Source organism: Zymoseptoria tritici, chromosome 14 (assembly GCF_000219625.1).
Source record: "Zymoseptoria tritici IPO323 chromosome 14, whole genome shotgun sequence".
NCBI classification, from domain to species: domain Eukaryota; kingdom Fungi; phylum Ascomycota; class Dothideomycetes; order Mycosphaerellales; family Mycosphaerellaceae; genus Zymoseptoria; species Zymoseptoria tritici.
In genome coordinates this window covers 495,453-510,654 of record NC_018205.1, presented here as the reverse complement: position 1 = coordinate 510,654, position 15,202 = coordinate 495,453, and the positions used below count along the sequence as shown (strand labels likewise).

Here is a 15,202-nt window from a genome sequence, read left to right as displayed (position 1 = left end):
TTAAGACCGCCTTTCTTTACGGCCTTATTAAGGAAACCGTATACGTTAAACAGCCCCACGAATTCGAGGAAGGGGACGATGTCTGTCTTCTTAAGAAATCGCTCTATAGATTGAAGTAGTTACCTCGTACCTGGTATAAGACTCTAACCTCTTATCTCGCGGAAATCGGATTTAAGCCGCTAGACGCAGATGCTAGTGTCTTTATCCGAGGGAATACGTTCATCGCCGTGTATGTAGACGATCTGCTTATCGTCGGACTACGGAAGAAGGAAGTTAGCGAAATCAAAAGCTAACTAGCGAAGAGATTCGAAATGTCCGATCTTAGGCCGTGCGCCTACTATCTCGGTATAACAGTGCGTAGAGACCGCGTTAACCGAAAGATATTCCTTAGCTAACAGGCCTATATCGAGAAGTTCCTCCGACAACATAACATGTAGGAACAAAAGGTTAGAACGACTCTAATAGACTCTTCCGCAAAGATCCAACCTGCGGAGGAAGGCTACATTGCCCCTAATGAACTTCGAACCAAATATTAGTCAGCTGTGGGCTTACTAATGTACGCTATGCTCGGCACTCGACCAGACATTGCATACTCTGTGTCTGTAGTTAGTCGGTTCTGCGCCAATCCTACCAAAGAACACTAGAAACTAGTCGAAAGAATTATAGCTTACCTACGTTACACTATTCAATTTGAACTAGTGTACTATAGAGATCTACAACTACTTAGCGGCTACACAGACGCCGACTAGGCTAGCGATATCGAGATACGCCGCTCTACGTCCGGCTAGGTATTTAGCCTAGGTAGCGGAGCTATTAGTTAGTCGTTAAAGCGACAGACGAGAGTAGCGCTGTCAACGGTTAAAGCGGAATACATAGGCGAAACGCAAGCCGCTAAGGAAGCTATCTGGCTAAAGTCTCTTCTCGATCAAATACTCCCCGACTCCGAGAAAGGTCTATAGGCAACTATTATACACTACGACAACTAAGGCGCTATAGCTCTCGCGAAGAACCCAGCGTTCCACTCGCGATCTAAGCACTTTAGTGTCGATGTGCATTTCATTCGCGAGCGAGTTTAGGAAGGAGACATTAAACTACACTAGGTTGAAACCGACAGAATGATCGCTAATAGTCTTACTAAGCTACTTCCGAATCGCTAGTTCTACGCTTTCCGAAAAGCCGTTAGTTTGACGCTCCCTGCTACCGCTGTAACGCCAAAATGGCTGGAAGACATGAAATAAGTCAGCGGACTAAGGGGAGTTTCGCCAAGGCTACGACAGCGACGTCGACAATGTCGCTATTGATTTTCTTCGACAACGAGCTCCGAGCTAACACCCTTTAGGACAAGCATGCGAAGTTTAAGGACGGATTAACCAGTCGTTTATCGAGATATCGCCGTCGACCCCAAATCCTTATACAAAACTCCGAGTTATGTGATCCTCGGCGCTAACCTCAGCGCTAGAGTATAAGGATTTTCTGACTTCAGAACTAAACTTGCTTCCTTTCTCGAACATCCAGCGATACTAACGCTAACGACAACAACTATAGAAGATTTCCCTTTCCACTAAAACCACAACTATAGAACCGAGTCTAGATTTAAGCTTATAGAAAACGAATTCGGCCGCCCTACCTTGCGAAGAATCGACTTAGACTAGTCGCTTCCTCTATCTAATACAGCTAATTTCCTAGCAACCGCTCCTAGTCGAGTCCTTCGCCAAAGGATTAAACAAAGGCGCCTACTGCTACCCGAAAACCTCACTAGTGTGGATTTTAGTTTGTTTGTTGTTGTTTGTTTGTTTGTTTGTTCTATTTACGTCCTTTCGGAGTCTAAGACTATGTAGGACGGCTTTGCTATAAAGGCAAAGCAGTAGATCTAGTTATAATTAGATTTTTCGGTATTCTTTAACCTTAGGGGAGACCCCGTGCCTAAGGCAGGACCTACAAGCAGAATCTGCCGAAGGACTTCAAAACAGCGCAAGACAAAGGAAATCAAACGAGTGTCGTTGTCTATAGCCTAAGGCTACAGAATTTTCGCGCTAAGCTTTTGTAGAATTTTTAGCGGATCCTTCTGCTTTTGTCTGTAGCCCAAGGCTGCAGAATTTTCGCGCTAAGCTTTTGCAGAATTTTCAGCGGATCCTTCCGCTTCGTACATACGCTACGAATTCGAAAGAGATATAGCGCAAGAAGCAGCTGTCTAACTCGCTGCCTTCTCTTGTCCTTAGTATGCCTTTGTAGAACTATATGCCGCCTTCTAGCGTATATAGCTACGTAGGTTAATTGTAGAGTTATAGATTCTACCGAGTTCTAGCTCTTTAAAGTATATATATACTTCCTTCAAAGGCGACGAAGTCTCTAGAGAAGGGACATACGATTTCGATTCGGATTTCGAGGAGGTGCGCGTATAGGGCAGAGTAGACTGCTTCTTTCTTCTTCTCGTTCTCGTTCGTAGCGTAGAGGGCTGTTCGTTCGGATCGTGCCGTTATTCTGTTGTAGCTTGTATTTCGAGGCGGATTTCGAGAAGGATAGATTTTAGGCGGATTTTAAGAGGTTTTCGAGGAGGTTTCTTCTAGACTGTCTTAGTTTCCCTTCCGAGGAAGGTACTTACGACGGCCACCGCGTAAAGGTGCAGTCTGTTCGGCCGTCTATAGATTTCAGTATTCTTAGCAAAGAAGCAATTAAAAGAATCTACCGCGACTACTTTACAGCTACCGAGCAATTAAAGGACTGCCGCGAAATGGCCAGAATGCTCCAAGGGTTAGGGTTAGGGTTAAACCCTAATCCTGCAGGTTATAATGCACGCCGCCGGAAGGGTAGTAAGGAGGATGTTAAGCGCGGTCGTCCAAAGGCTAAGGGCCCTAATTATATATGGTCGGTAGATGCCTACTACAAGTTCGAGATCTTTAGCATCTGCTTCTACGCCTATATCGATGTATATACACGGAAGATTATTTGGATCTACGTAGGCACTATAGCTAAGACAGTCTTCTCGGTCTCTAAGCAGTATTTGGATATAGTCCGAGAACTTAGCTTTACACTAAAGGTAGGCTCGCAACCGGTTGTGCTATGCTCGCAGCTCTGCAGCTAGCTCTGCTAACTCCATTTATATACAGATTATGTAGGCGGATTACGGCGTGGAGACTCCTATAATAGCTGATATACACCTCTTCTGCTGTAAACTTTAGGAGGGTTAGAGCATTAAGTTCCGTAATAGCTTCTGGTATATAACGAGCAAGGGCAATTAAACAATCGAGCGCTTCTAGGGTCTTAGTGCAACCGCAGCATAGAATCGATAGTGTAATCTCTTCTACCGGCTTCGCGATAGAGGCTTCTATAGCGAGGATAACAGGGCTAACCGTATAGCGTTCCTTGCTATCTATATTCCAATCCTCCGGTTTACAGTCGAGCTGTTTATTAATAGCTATAACGACTACGCTATTCGGAAGCAGGCTGAAGTCGAAGGGCACTTAAAGGGAATCCCTACTAAGAACTATAAGTACCCTCCTAATAGCGTAGAGGATCGTAGAATCTACCTTAACACAGAGCATCCGCGTATCTAGCAGATGGCGGATTAGCATACTCAATTCGGTTAGTATCCCCTACGTACGAGCGGCTGCGAGCGGCTGCAAGCGGTTGCGAGACGACTAGGGTTAAGGAGCGGTGTAGGGATTATAAGCTTGCAGGCCAGCTTCTCGCCCTACTAGCGTTACGAGCGTTTTACGAGTAGTAGCAAGCGCTAACTATTTACAGATCTTATTATATACCTTCCTCCGCCGACTCTACTATAGGCTTCCGAGATGCTAGTAGCTAGTAGCTATCCGGAAACGCTAGATAGTCGCGAGCTGGACGCTAACGAGGATAAGATCTATATAGAAGCATATCTGTACCTCCGCGATGCTACCGCTCGTTACCTTGCTGCTAGCAATAACCTCGTAGAGTTTTAGACCCCTCCGAAGGGCGCTAAGTTACAGCCGCGTAACCGCATAAGGGACTTCTTCCGTACTAATAGCTTTGCATTCGACTGAACGATATACAAGGGCTAGCCCTCCTACTCTTCCTCTTCCTCTTCCTCTTGCTTATTATAGCTACCTCTTAATTCTGCCGCAATCCTACGGCTCTACCCTACACCTCTTATACTTCCCTCGGCGATAAGAACTATAGCTTCTACGGCTGCCCTCTACCCTCGCGAGCGGCTCCAGCGAGCAACGACGGCGAGCCTGCGAGCGACTACGAGCGCCAGCCTACCCCTCCTAGCTCCGGTACTCGCGAAGGCTTCTTTATTCCGCAGAGCTATACGAACGCTAAGATAAAGAAGGCAGCTAAGACGAAGGCCCGTAAGTCACCTAACGCTACCGCCAACTTATTAAAGGAGGCTAAGAGGGCTAAGCGTTTAAGGGAGGTGTTAGCCAACAGTAAGGGTGCGAGGAGAGGTAGTGCCTAGGACGATAAGGACAAGCTACTACTGCTGTTTACTACTAAGTGCTTCCTTTATACTGTTACCCTTACAGATCCGGAGCCTCCTGTAGACGGCGAGGACGCTAACGATAATGCAACGCTAGTCTACTCCGACAAACGTAATAAGATCTTATAGCAAGCACAAGGCGTTGTTGCCGAGATAGACACTATTCTCCAAAACGCTTAGAGGCATAACTATAGACGGCTCTTCTTAGAGTATCTAATAAACGAGAGCGTAGCTACGAAGCAGCGGCGAGATAAGAGGCCCTACTACGACATCTATTTAACAAAGGAGTATAGCAGGAATTAGCCTATTAAGCTCGGCGCTAACAACGTAGCCGCTGCGAATACTACGATCAGGATAATACAGCTGTTTAATCTAAAGACAACCGGCAAGGCCCCCTTAGCGACCGTTCGGATTACTTACGTTATCTACTCTAGCGGCTAGAAGAATTACGACGATAGCTGGGTGTATATAGACTTAAAACGCTCCGTAAAGAAGGACGGCGAGCCTACATTCTAGTATGTAATTAGCCACGACGTACAGACCGATAGCACTGTCCTACACCCTAACGGGCGTATATTTAAGGACAAGGACGGCGTTATTTACCATCCGTTTATATAGACTAACAGCTACACCAGCGTCGACGGCAAGAAAGTCCTCGCAGGCTAGAGTTACCTGCTCGCAAGCTAGCTCGCACCGGAAGCACGCTACCTTACAATAGACGCAGGCCCGTCCGGCAGCAACATTAAGGCGCTCGCAGATCAGTCTACAGGGCTCGCAAGCCGTTCTCGTGTGGCTCGCACTGCCCTTAGCTCCTCGCAGGCGGAGCGTTCTAGCCCTTAGCATTAGCAGCGCTCTAGCTCCAAACGCCCTACTAGCCGCGACCTCTAATCCTCGCCGGTAAGCTAGCCTAACGACTATATTCTACTCGACCCTAATACGGACAGCTTAGACGATATAGCAAAGGCCAAGGAAGCCATCGCGAACCGAGCTAAGGAGAACAGTGCTTCTTCGACGATTACCTCCGTAGCAGCTAGTACGCTAGTAATCCCTTCGGACTCGACGATGCCCTCTTCGTTAGCGACAACGACGATGCTAACGCCTTAGTTAAAGTCGAAGGCCCCTAGCACTGCTACTAGCACTGCCAATTAAGGGGGTTTAGAGATGCTAGAGGAGGTCGCCGAGCCGGTCGTCGAGCAGGTAGTCAAGCCGATCGTTCAGCAGCAGAAGATGAAGAAGAAGAAGAAGGTTAACGAGCCGGTAGCTGTTAGCACGAGACGGAGCGAGCGGACTATTAAGCTTACCGAGAAGGGCAGGGCTAACCAGAAGGACTGATATACACGAATCTAATAAATACACGCCACCGACGACTTGCTCGTTACGTGCTCGCGGACTAAACGGACTGGCTCGCAGCTGGAAGGAGCAATAAACGTTTATCTCATATCTTAATAGCTTAATATCTTAATATCTCAATTCTCTTCCTTAAAAACGGCTCGCGGCGTGCTCGCAGGCCAAAACGGCTCGCTCGTAAGCATGAAAACGAGGGATTCAAGCGTAAAAACGAGGGATTTAAGGAGATATACAGCAACCAACGCATTTATTTGGGTATCAACGTATAGGCTCGCAAGGCTCGCGGAGAGCTCGCAGGCCAAATCGATCTATCTATTAATCTATTACGCCTAGTCTGCCGAACTTCTTGTTAACAGCACGCTAATACTGCAACACCGACTGCTCAATCTTAGCAATAGCAGCCTTTAACTTGCTCCGCACGTCATCAACCTCGTCCATAATCTCCTTAATCAGCTCCTCCTTTAGCTGACCTTTTAAGCCCCTTAAACCGCTAATCTTACGCTTCAAATCCGACACCTCCGACTCTAACGCAGCGATCTTGTCCTGCGCCTTATTCATCTTACCTCGCATACTACCAACTACCTCCTTTAATACAGACTTCTTTTCTACCAGCTCCTCCTTAATCTTAACCTAATCTCTAGCAAAACACGGAGGCTTGCCCTTATAGTAGTAGTAGGCGTAGGCAGGGAGAGTCGTAGAAGTCTTGCACTCGAGTCCGCGATCCTTATACCAGCCGCACTCGGTAACCGCCGGAATGCCTGTTTTTTTTTATTAGCCTACGAGCCTTACTAAGAGCCGTACGAGCTACATTACCTTCGTCCGTCTCTATAACTCTACGTACATAATCGTATCTTATAAGCATCTGACGTCCGCTCTTCTTAGTGTTTTTATTGCTGCTCTATGCTCTAACGAGGGTATCGTTCTATTAGAGGTCGGAGATGTACCAGAAGTCTTTAGAGGTAGCCGTAGTAGGCTTATCGTAGACGAGAAGGTCGGCAGGCAGCTAAGGAGCAGGAGCGATAGCTACAGTAGATGTAGTCGCTAGCTTATCGTCGTTGTCGTCGGAGAGAGAGAGTCCGCGTAGGCGATTAGGGTCGCGAGCCTTACTAAGTTCCGTATTAAGTAGTATCTAACCAGCTATTTTCACGTACGCGCGCGGTGCGATGTTGCGAGATGTGTATATTATATAGCGAGCGCGCTACGAGCGACGACGAGAGGTAGTAGAAGTAGTAGTGTTAATAAGAGGTTTAAGAGTCGAAGAAAATGACACTTATCTAACCAAACGGCGTATTAGCGCGCACTTACATATAATTGTTAATAATTAGAGTAACTGGCGCAGTAACTAGCGCAGCTGTATGGCGACAATACAAGCAATTAGCGACAATAGTGGTGGTAGTAGTGTTATTGTAAAGTTGAAAATTGATGAATCCGCCTAAATGTCACTATGGGCCGCCATCCTAGTTGGAGTTGTGAATCCGCAAAGCGCGCACTTCTTCCCAATTCCGTGCTCCTGCAGCCGATGTTTTGCCAGGGCACCTGTGGTTGCGAACGTCGAAACGCATTGTGCTGCGCCGCTAACATTCTCTCTGCAAGTGAATGTGCTTATCTGGACAGACATATCTTGCGGTTGAAAGCGCTTCTGGCAACCTAGCGCACTGCCATTGCAGCATTGGTGGCGAATCCTACAGGTATCGCAGGGGGCTATGTATCTGTTCCTGTATTGTCTTGATGTCTCAGGTCGTTCGTACCGCTGGCATCCCAGTCCACTGCCGTCACATCGTTGATGGGTGGTCCTGCAGCTCTCGCAGGCATCTGGCCGTCTGGTTTTCGGTCGCCGGCAGCCATGGACTGAACCGTTGCACTGATGGCCCAATTGGCTACAGAAGGAGCATTGCACTGAAAGATCCATGTGGTAGACGACGGGTGCTGATAGCTCTTGGGAGGAGGTTTGGCTCCTAGAAGTGCGTAATGGCCGTACACGTTGGCTTGAGTGAAGGATGTTGGACTATATAGTAGCAAGGTGATTCTTGTGCTGTATTAGGCACGCTTGGTGTGCGAGGCGATGTTCGGACATGTCAACTCACGGGGAAGTTGATTCACTCTTATATGGCCGTTGGAGAAGGAACGTACTTTGTGACTCCTGATTAGGCCCAGAAACTGTGAGTGAGATTGAGTCTAAGCCAACTGCCCCTCCCCGAGTGTCTACACAATACACGTCGTAGACACCAGATGACCGCTGGGAGTCAAAATTCAACTCTTCGTCGTGTTAATCGAAGCAATTGATAGCCTATTGCTCGCGATGTCGAAGGGCTGGCGCAAATTGAACCACGTCAGCAGCACAGTCATGCCGTCCGGACTATAGTGACCGCTATTGAAAGCTTCATTAACGCACGCTCTGGCACCTCCAGCGAAGGAGTCCAGTTCCTCAAGTCTTGACCGAGTGGTGGCTCGATAATGGTCTCCATCGCGCTAGCTCGCGGCAAAAACGTTGTTCGCCCGCAGCTTGCAGAACCATTCAGGTTGAGCGTGCGGCAGAGAGTCTTCCTAGCTGCCGACTGGTCATAGACAATAGAAGCGTAGCTGGTGCCTGATCGCTTGCTTCCTAGAATGATATCAAGTACTAATAACGCCCCCTATCTTCCCTGGATTTCCCTCCATTTTCCCCTCTTCTACATACCTCTCCTACTCTTTCCTGCATTTCCCAAATTTCCTACTGTAATAAGGCTTTCTTCCCTCTGTCCCGCAATGTCCACTTCAGCTCAGTTGCACGTATACTGTACCCATGTTCGCTCCCAATGGTCGCGCTCTGGTGGCTTGGACTTGGCAAAGTTTTTGGGGACAACGAGAATTCTACACGAATCGCGCTCCGCAACTGGGTAGAGCGTATTATTGTTCCCACAGCACAGCGCACGTTAATGAAAAGCAGATCCCACTGTGTTTACATCAATGGGAAAGATGGAAAGAGGTTCTGCACGGCAAGGAACGGCAGCCGCTTCGGTCGGACTCTTCGACATCGATATCGTCGCGTGAGTTGAGCGTTGCAAGATCCAATCTGGCCTTATCGAGGTCTACTTCGGGCTCTGACAGGTCGTCTTCGGTGGTTTCGCCTACTCAATGTCCATGCGCGGCCTGTTGGAGGCGTGGTAGTGACATTGAGCCCGTGCTTGAGGCCGCTGCTGATGAGGACGTGATGGCGAAAAGCGATGCCTTGCTGCTCTCGCAATCGGCGGCCAAGGTTTCACGTCGCTGCACCCGCGTATTGATGAAGTGGAGAGTTTGGGCACAACCGCCTCAAACGGAGCGGAGGAACAATTTACCAGGCATGTCATCAACTCAATGAATGATTTTATAACCCAATAATTGTTCTATCTACTGTATGTGATCCAATTTTACATTATGTTTTACAAGTTGGAGCAGTGAACCCGGTCGTCCATCTCAAAGACCCCATAATAGCAGTGATGAAACCGACGCCGATGAAAAGGCTGCAAGCCCCATAGAAGTATGCGTGTCTTAGCCTCAATGTGTCCAACTCCAGGACCCATGTAGAAACCGTTGTCAAAGCACCGCAAAAGCCATCCATAATTCCTTGCAGCACTTGACAGCTGACAATACTGGACGCAGCCGAAGACATCTGCAGGTCATAGGCCATACCCAACACGCAAGTCCCGAAGACATTGGCCGCGAACGTTCCAAGTGGGAAGCTTCGTACCAGCTTGTTCATACGAACTGAGAGCTGGAATCGCAGTAGACATCCAAGCGGCGCAAAGACGAGGGAGAAGAGCACTTGTCCCCTCCAGGCGTCGCGAATCGGCCAGATCGTCAGGAGAATTGCTCCAAGCCAGCATCCAAACCCAAGGAAGACGACCAGAGGATTCATTATCCGGCTAAGTTTCAACGCCGGTATGTGCTCTGCCGGACGCGCGAGTGCAGCCCCCAGGTGTGCTCCGCAAGTGAGGGCCACAGTGCTCAGTCCCACCTCAAGGATCAGGAGAGCCAAGACAGCCATCACACTGTCACCAGTTGGCCTTGCCCGCGGTAGACTGATCGTGTCTTGTGTGGAGACCACCGCTGTGTTGAGATTATTCGAGATCGCAAGAAATGCATCTCTACAAATCGACGCAAAGGAAGTGAAAGATCCGCAGAATCCGACAGTCAGGCCAACGTACGCGGGTATCCCTCCTTTGGTCGAGGTGAAAGATTTCCGGGCGGTGTCCTCCAAATCTTTGTCGTTCTTCTCTGCCACCGGGTCATCAGACGAAGAGCTCGCTTCGCGCCGGGCCTTCTCCATTTCTTGTTTCCAGTGGCGGCGGAACAACATGCGGTCTTCTCGAAGCATACCCATGGTGAAACTTCCCCCAATGTTCGCCCATAAGTCCGTATTGGCGATGAGCGCGCCTGGATAGACTGTGAGGGCCTGGAGTCCTGTGCGAGCAAGGACGCCAAAGATGGAGAAGAAGATGAGATACGAGAAGATGTAGAGTTGAGTAAGCCACTGCGATGTCCGTGATGGGGCTGGTTGTTGTTCCTGTTCGGTCTCGATTTGCTCCTTTGTTTGCCTTCGATGGGACTCCAGACTTTCATGTTGGTAGAAACCCTGCTCATTCGGGTTCTCGTCTGGCGCAGGTGCTGCGAGCTCGTCGAGACCACTCTCCTCCCGAGCGAGTTCACTTTCGTGATCAGGCATTGTGCTCGAGTTGCACAAGTCAAGTTGCAGTACACAGAGGTAGCGGCAAGGCGGAACTGTCGCACATGTTTGAGGAACAACATGAACGTGTGAACGTGATGTGTTCCCTGAGGGCCTACAGATGTCGCGGCTCGGCTAAAGTGGTGGCGCTGCAGCTGTGGAACCGTTTTAGCTCTCCCGCCCTCTCCGCGCCAACTTCCGGTCATTGTTCTCGCTGCTAGCGTTTCCGTCTCATCCAACACATTGCGTCACAGCATAATAAACGTTCTGTCAGTCCCGAATTTCAAGCGACTGCCGACATTAATCCCAGCATCGCACTCCACTCAAATGGATCGTGCGCGTGAGCGTTTCTATGAGGAGTTGACCGCCTCTAAGCCGGTCTACGATGTCCCATCCCAGACTCCAAAATCACCGGCTCCAAAATCCAACCCGAAGCTGCCGTTGCCGTACTGATCGTTGTGGAGGAAGTGTTCAAGGCTAGCATCCCAGTCCACCAGATCCATAAAGGGCACCATTTGTGGGTGAAATTCGAACGCCGAGCTGTCCCCAGGCCCAGGCAATGGCATGTTTGGAGGATTTGAGGCAGGTAATGATTGAGACGGCTGCATTCCAGCATTCTCTGGCATCAGCATGTCTCCTGTTGACTCTGGATTGATATTGCTGTTGTGCTGTTGTACTGACGCGAAGAATCTCTCGATGGACCGATAGTCCTTTTCATCTTTCGCCACGAGTGGGGTGTCACCCATTGCAACGTCCATGTCGTGATCAGACTCCGTGGATACTTGGAGCTTCCGTTTCTTCGCCGGCAGCGCAGTCTCGTTCGCCGGAGAGCTGCTTTGCTCGGCGGCATCGTCAGGGGCGAACCGTTGTAGAAGATCTGCCATGTCGAGGGTAGAGAGTTCTGAGTCGGTGGCACTGGCGCTATCTTCTACAAAACCTCGCGACTCAGCCTGCTTGATGACAGTGGCCATTCTTGAGATCGCTCGTGCGAGCCGTCTTTGCTGCTCTTGAAGAGTGGCGACGTGATCTTCTGTGATCGGGCCAGAAGCCTTCGGGTGCCTACGAGAAGAGGTACAGACGAGATGCCTTGCCTTACAACGACCACAGGGTACTTGGCCATCACACTACAGCAAGTACGTTAGCGATCTGAGTAGCAAGGGACGCGTATTTGGTCCGGTGGCGAGGGGTGCAACTGCTCACCTTCGACTTTCGGAGTCGGCATGCGTCGCAAGCATTCTGCGTCCGGGCTGACGACTGCGCTGCTGGAGCTGTCGGCGGTGGCACCTTCGCCGCGGCTTTCTTGGACATGAGGACGAACATGGCTTTCGGCGTTGTGGTTGCAGTGGGCAATCAACGATTCAATCATCTAGTCTTGCTCGGACGAGCTGCTGTACGCGTTTGGGGCTGATACCGTATGTCAAACTTACCCGCAGCCTTGGAAATACTAACGAACGAGTGTGGAGCGTGGTGAGGTGCGCAATGGTGGCACAGTGGAATGAAGATGTCACTCGCCCTTGCTGAGTGGAGGATTCGTCATCGGCGGAGCTCCGGATCTGGCAAGCGGCCAAAACCTCGGCGCCTGAAATCATGAAATCACAAAATCCTGAAATCCTGAAATCCTAAAATCCTGAAATCCTGAAATCCCGTAATCGTAGTAGCGTTCGCGCGCGTATTCGAGGATTCTAAGATATCTAGTTTCGTAACTAGATCTACACGTAGTTGCAACCGCTATATCTACGCTACCGCGTAATAGAAGAGGATTATATGCGATTTGGCGGCGATATATACTTAGTATACATCGGCAGTAGCATTCACTACACGTTCGCGGTAGCGTTTATACGTAAGGGCATATTACGTAAATATAGCGCTAGTAGATAAGAATACCGTATATTTCTTTCTCCTATCGTCTCGGTCGTAGTTCTATAATTAAAACGAGCTATTAAATAGCTATTTCTAACGGTTGTATTAGGAGATATAGACAAAACTTACTAGCGGTAGTATTTACTATACGTTTACGGTAACGTTCGTGCCTATTAATATATTCCGAAGTATAGACTTTTAATTACCTATATCTAATAAGTTAAAACACGTAGACAAGTAGCTAATAGCGTTCTATAACTACTCCGCTTAATAGTTCCTCCTTAAGTTTATATAAAGTAGAGGGGGTATAGCCCTTTTCTACTTCTTCCGAGCCGGCGATTAGGGCGACGTAGGTATAGTATTATTTACGCCCTCGTTCGCGCCTATATCCGCGCCTATATTCGAGGCCTCCTCCGTATTATTCCCTACTATGCCCGTAATAACCGCGTAAGTAGCGCTAGTCGTACCGGTATTATTAGTCTTACTTATAGTTTTACTAGAACTCTTCTTAGTAATATCGTTCGTAGCTATAGTAGCGCTCGGCTATCCGACTAGTATATTATTAGTTAGGTCGATTGTTAGCTTATACGCTAGCGGTAGCGTTCGTAGTATGTTCTCGGCGTTAGTTATACTTATACTAGTAGAGACTCCTATCTTATTATTATCTACTACGGCTCTAGCTAGCCTATCTCTCTAAACCTTAGACGTAACGGCCTTAGAGATAATCTCTTAGGCCGACGGCAATATTAGCGACGATAGTAGTTCCTTCGGTAACTCTATATATAGATACCTTTATATTAACGTGTTCCTTATAGTAATTCTCTCCGGTAACGTCTTAGTTAAATAGTACTAGTTATCTTTATTAGTAGCTAGGCTAGGGTTAGCAATTAGTTTATCGTTAATAACCTAGTCGTAGATTAATTAATAGTCGAAGTCTATTTGTAGTACTATAACCTCGAACTTAAATATATTAGGCTAGCCCTTAATACGAGTAAATGGAAATAGTAGTAGTATCTTAGCGAGAGTTACTAACCTTAGGGCCTCGGTAGCTATCTCTAAAGGCTAGTAAGTAGTCTTATAGAATCTATTAATAAACATATGTTTCTAGTAGGCCTTATATGTCTAGATAAACCTAACTATATAGTTACTACTACGGTTAAGTAGGAAGTCCGTAAGTAAGTTAAAGCTTCTCTTATACGCATTAAACTTCTCTTCGGTAAACCTATCCTTCTACGTTCTAAGGAACTATAGCTTCTCGTACCTAATCCGAGTATACTTTATACGATAACGCTAAGTCTATATATTAGTACTACACCGGATAACTAACGGTAAGGCCGCTCGTTCCTTACTCTTTATCTTAGTCGGAGGCGGAGGGGACGAGTTAAGCGCTAGCTCCGACTCCTTATAGCTATTCGCGGCGGCGATAGCTCGATTCGCGGGGGTGTTCGAAGGCATCCTATAGGAATAGGACTTGCCACCTATACTATATATATATATTAGGGGTAGCTTCTTACCGAAGCCTTTGCGTCTCTATACTTCTACTTCGTTTAACAATAACGAGAATACTATATAACCTTTAGGCTAGATAGCGGGCTTCGTATTCTTTATAGTATCGTTTATAGTAGCGTTTACGCTATCGTTCGTATCGTAGGAAATACCGAACCCGTCTAGCCTAGGGTTTACCTTATTATAATTAGGGTACTCTCTAAAATCGCCGTAGTTAGTATAGGCCTTACTAGTTACGCTATAGGTTATGTTCTATTCTTCGTAGACCGACGACATCGTTTGTACTAAGAGAAGAGTATATATGTATATAGGAGCTATAGGAGGAAGGAGAAGAAAAATCGGATAGGGGATGCCCGCCTCTTTACCTATTCTAAGCTACCCTAGCCGTAAATAGGGCTACGAAAATTATCGAACGGTATATAGATAGAGACATGCATTTTAATATAGCTATAAAGCGGCTAATAGTTATAAGATTTGTCTATATGCGGCTAATAGTTAGGTCTAACCCCTAAATATTGCTACGAACCTAGTACGAATAAGCTTAAATATAGGGTTTAATAAGGGTTTGTCGGCCGAATTCCGATATTACCGCGTTAATCTACCTAACTATTACGATTTTGCATATATACGACACTATAATACGCTTCGCCGTTTACGCCGTTTGCTACTAAATTCGCGCTATATTCTCTAATATAATAGAAAGGAACGGTAACTACCCGCGGATTCCGCTTAATAACTTTAGGGATTAGATTACGTAGCGGATTAGAGCCGGGTATATATAAGGCGCAATCCGCGATAAACTCCTATAGGTATATAGAGTTAACGTAGTACTAAGAACTCTCCGGCGCCGACTACAAATATAGAACGTTATAGCTCGAAGAGCCTATATCGACTTACTACTACTACGGTAGCGTATTGCGTATTACTTCTTTATCCTTCGCCTTATAGACATTAAGGTATGTCGACTTCTCTATCGCGATGGTTTTATTATTAGGCTAGACACTATAGCGCGTATACGGAAGGAGATAGGGCTCTATAAGCGTATCGCCTCGGAATAACGAGAGGAAGCCGAGTTAGCTATTATAGAAGTACTACGGAAGGAGCTTAAGGATAGCAATATTAAGGACTATAGCCGACGTATACTCTATAAGTATATGCGAACGAGATATAATATCGTAAGTAGGGACAGATTATATAGTGTTCTCTAATAGTTAAACCCCGAAGGTATAGAGAGGAGGAGGGTATTTGCTAGACAATAGCGTAGAGCTAGAACTATCCTACCTAGGCCAAACTATATATAGTTAATAGACGCCTACTATAAGCTAGACCACTTTGGCTTCGAAATATAT

The 15,202-nt window shown here is 47.3% G+C and overlaps 2 protein-coding genes across 2 annotated transcripts; both read right to left on the bottom strand.

Annotated features, from left to right (window-relative positions):
- Window positions 1–9,197: 9,197 nt before the first annotated feature.
- MYCGRDRAFT_101931 (uncharacterized protein) lies at window positions 9,198–10,532 on the bottom strand (the record flags this gene model as incomplete). Its single annotated transcript, XM_003847378.1, has 1 exon — window positions 9,198–10,532. The coding sequence occupies one exon, from the start codon at window positions 10,485–10,487 to the stop codon at window positions 9,198–9,200; it is 1,290 nt and encodes a 429-aa protein (XP_003847426.1).
- A 335-nt stretch (window positions 10,533–10,867) lies between these two features.
- MYCGRDRAFT_97592 (uncharacterized protein) lies at window positions 10,868–11,807 on the bottom strand (the record flags this gene model as incomplete). Its single annotated transcript, XM_003847377.1, has 2 exons — window positions 10,868–11,611; window positions 11,688–11,807. The coding sequence occupies 2 exons, from the start codon at window positions 11,805–11,807 to the stop codon at window positions 10,868–10,870; spliced, it is 864 nt and encodes a 287-aa protein (XP_003847425.1).
- Between the last annotated feature and the right edge of the window lie 3,395 nt (window positions 11,808–15,202).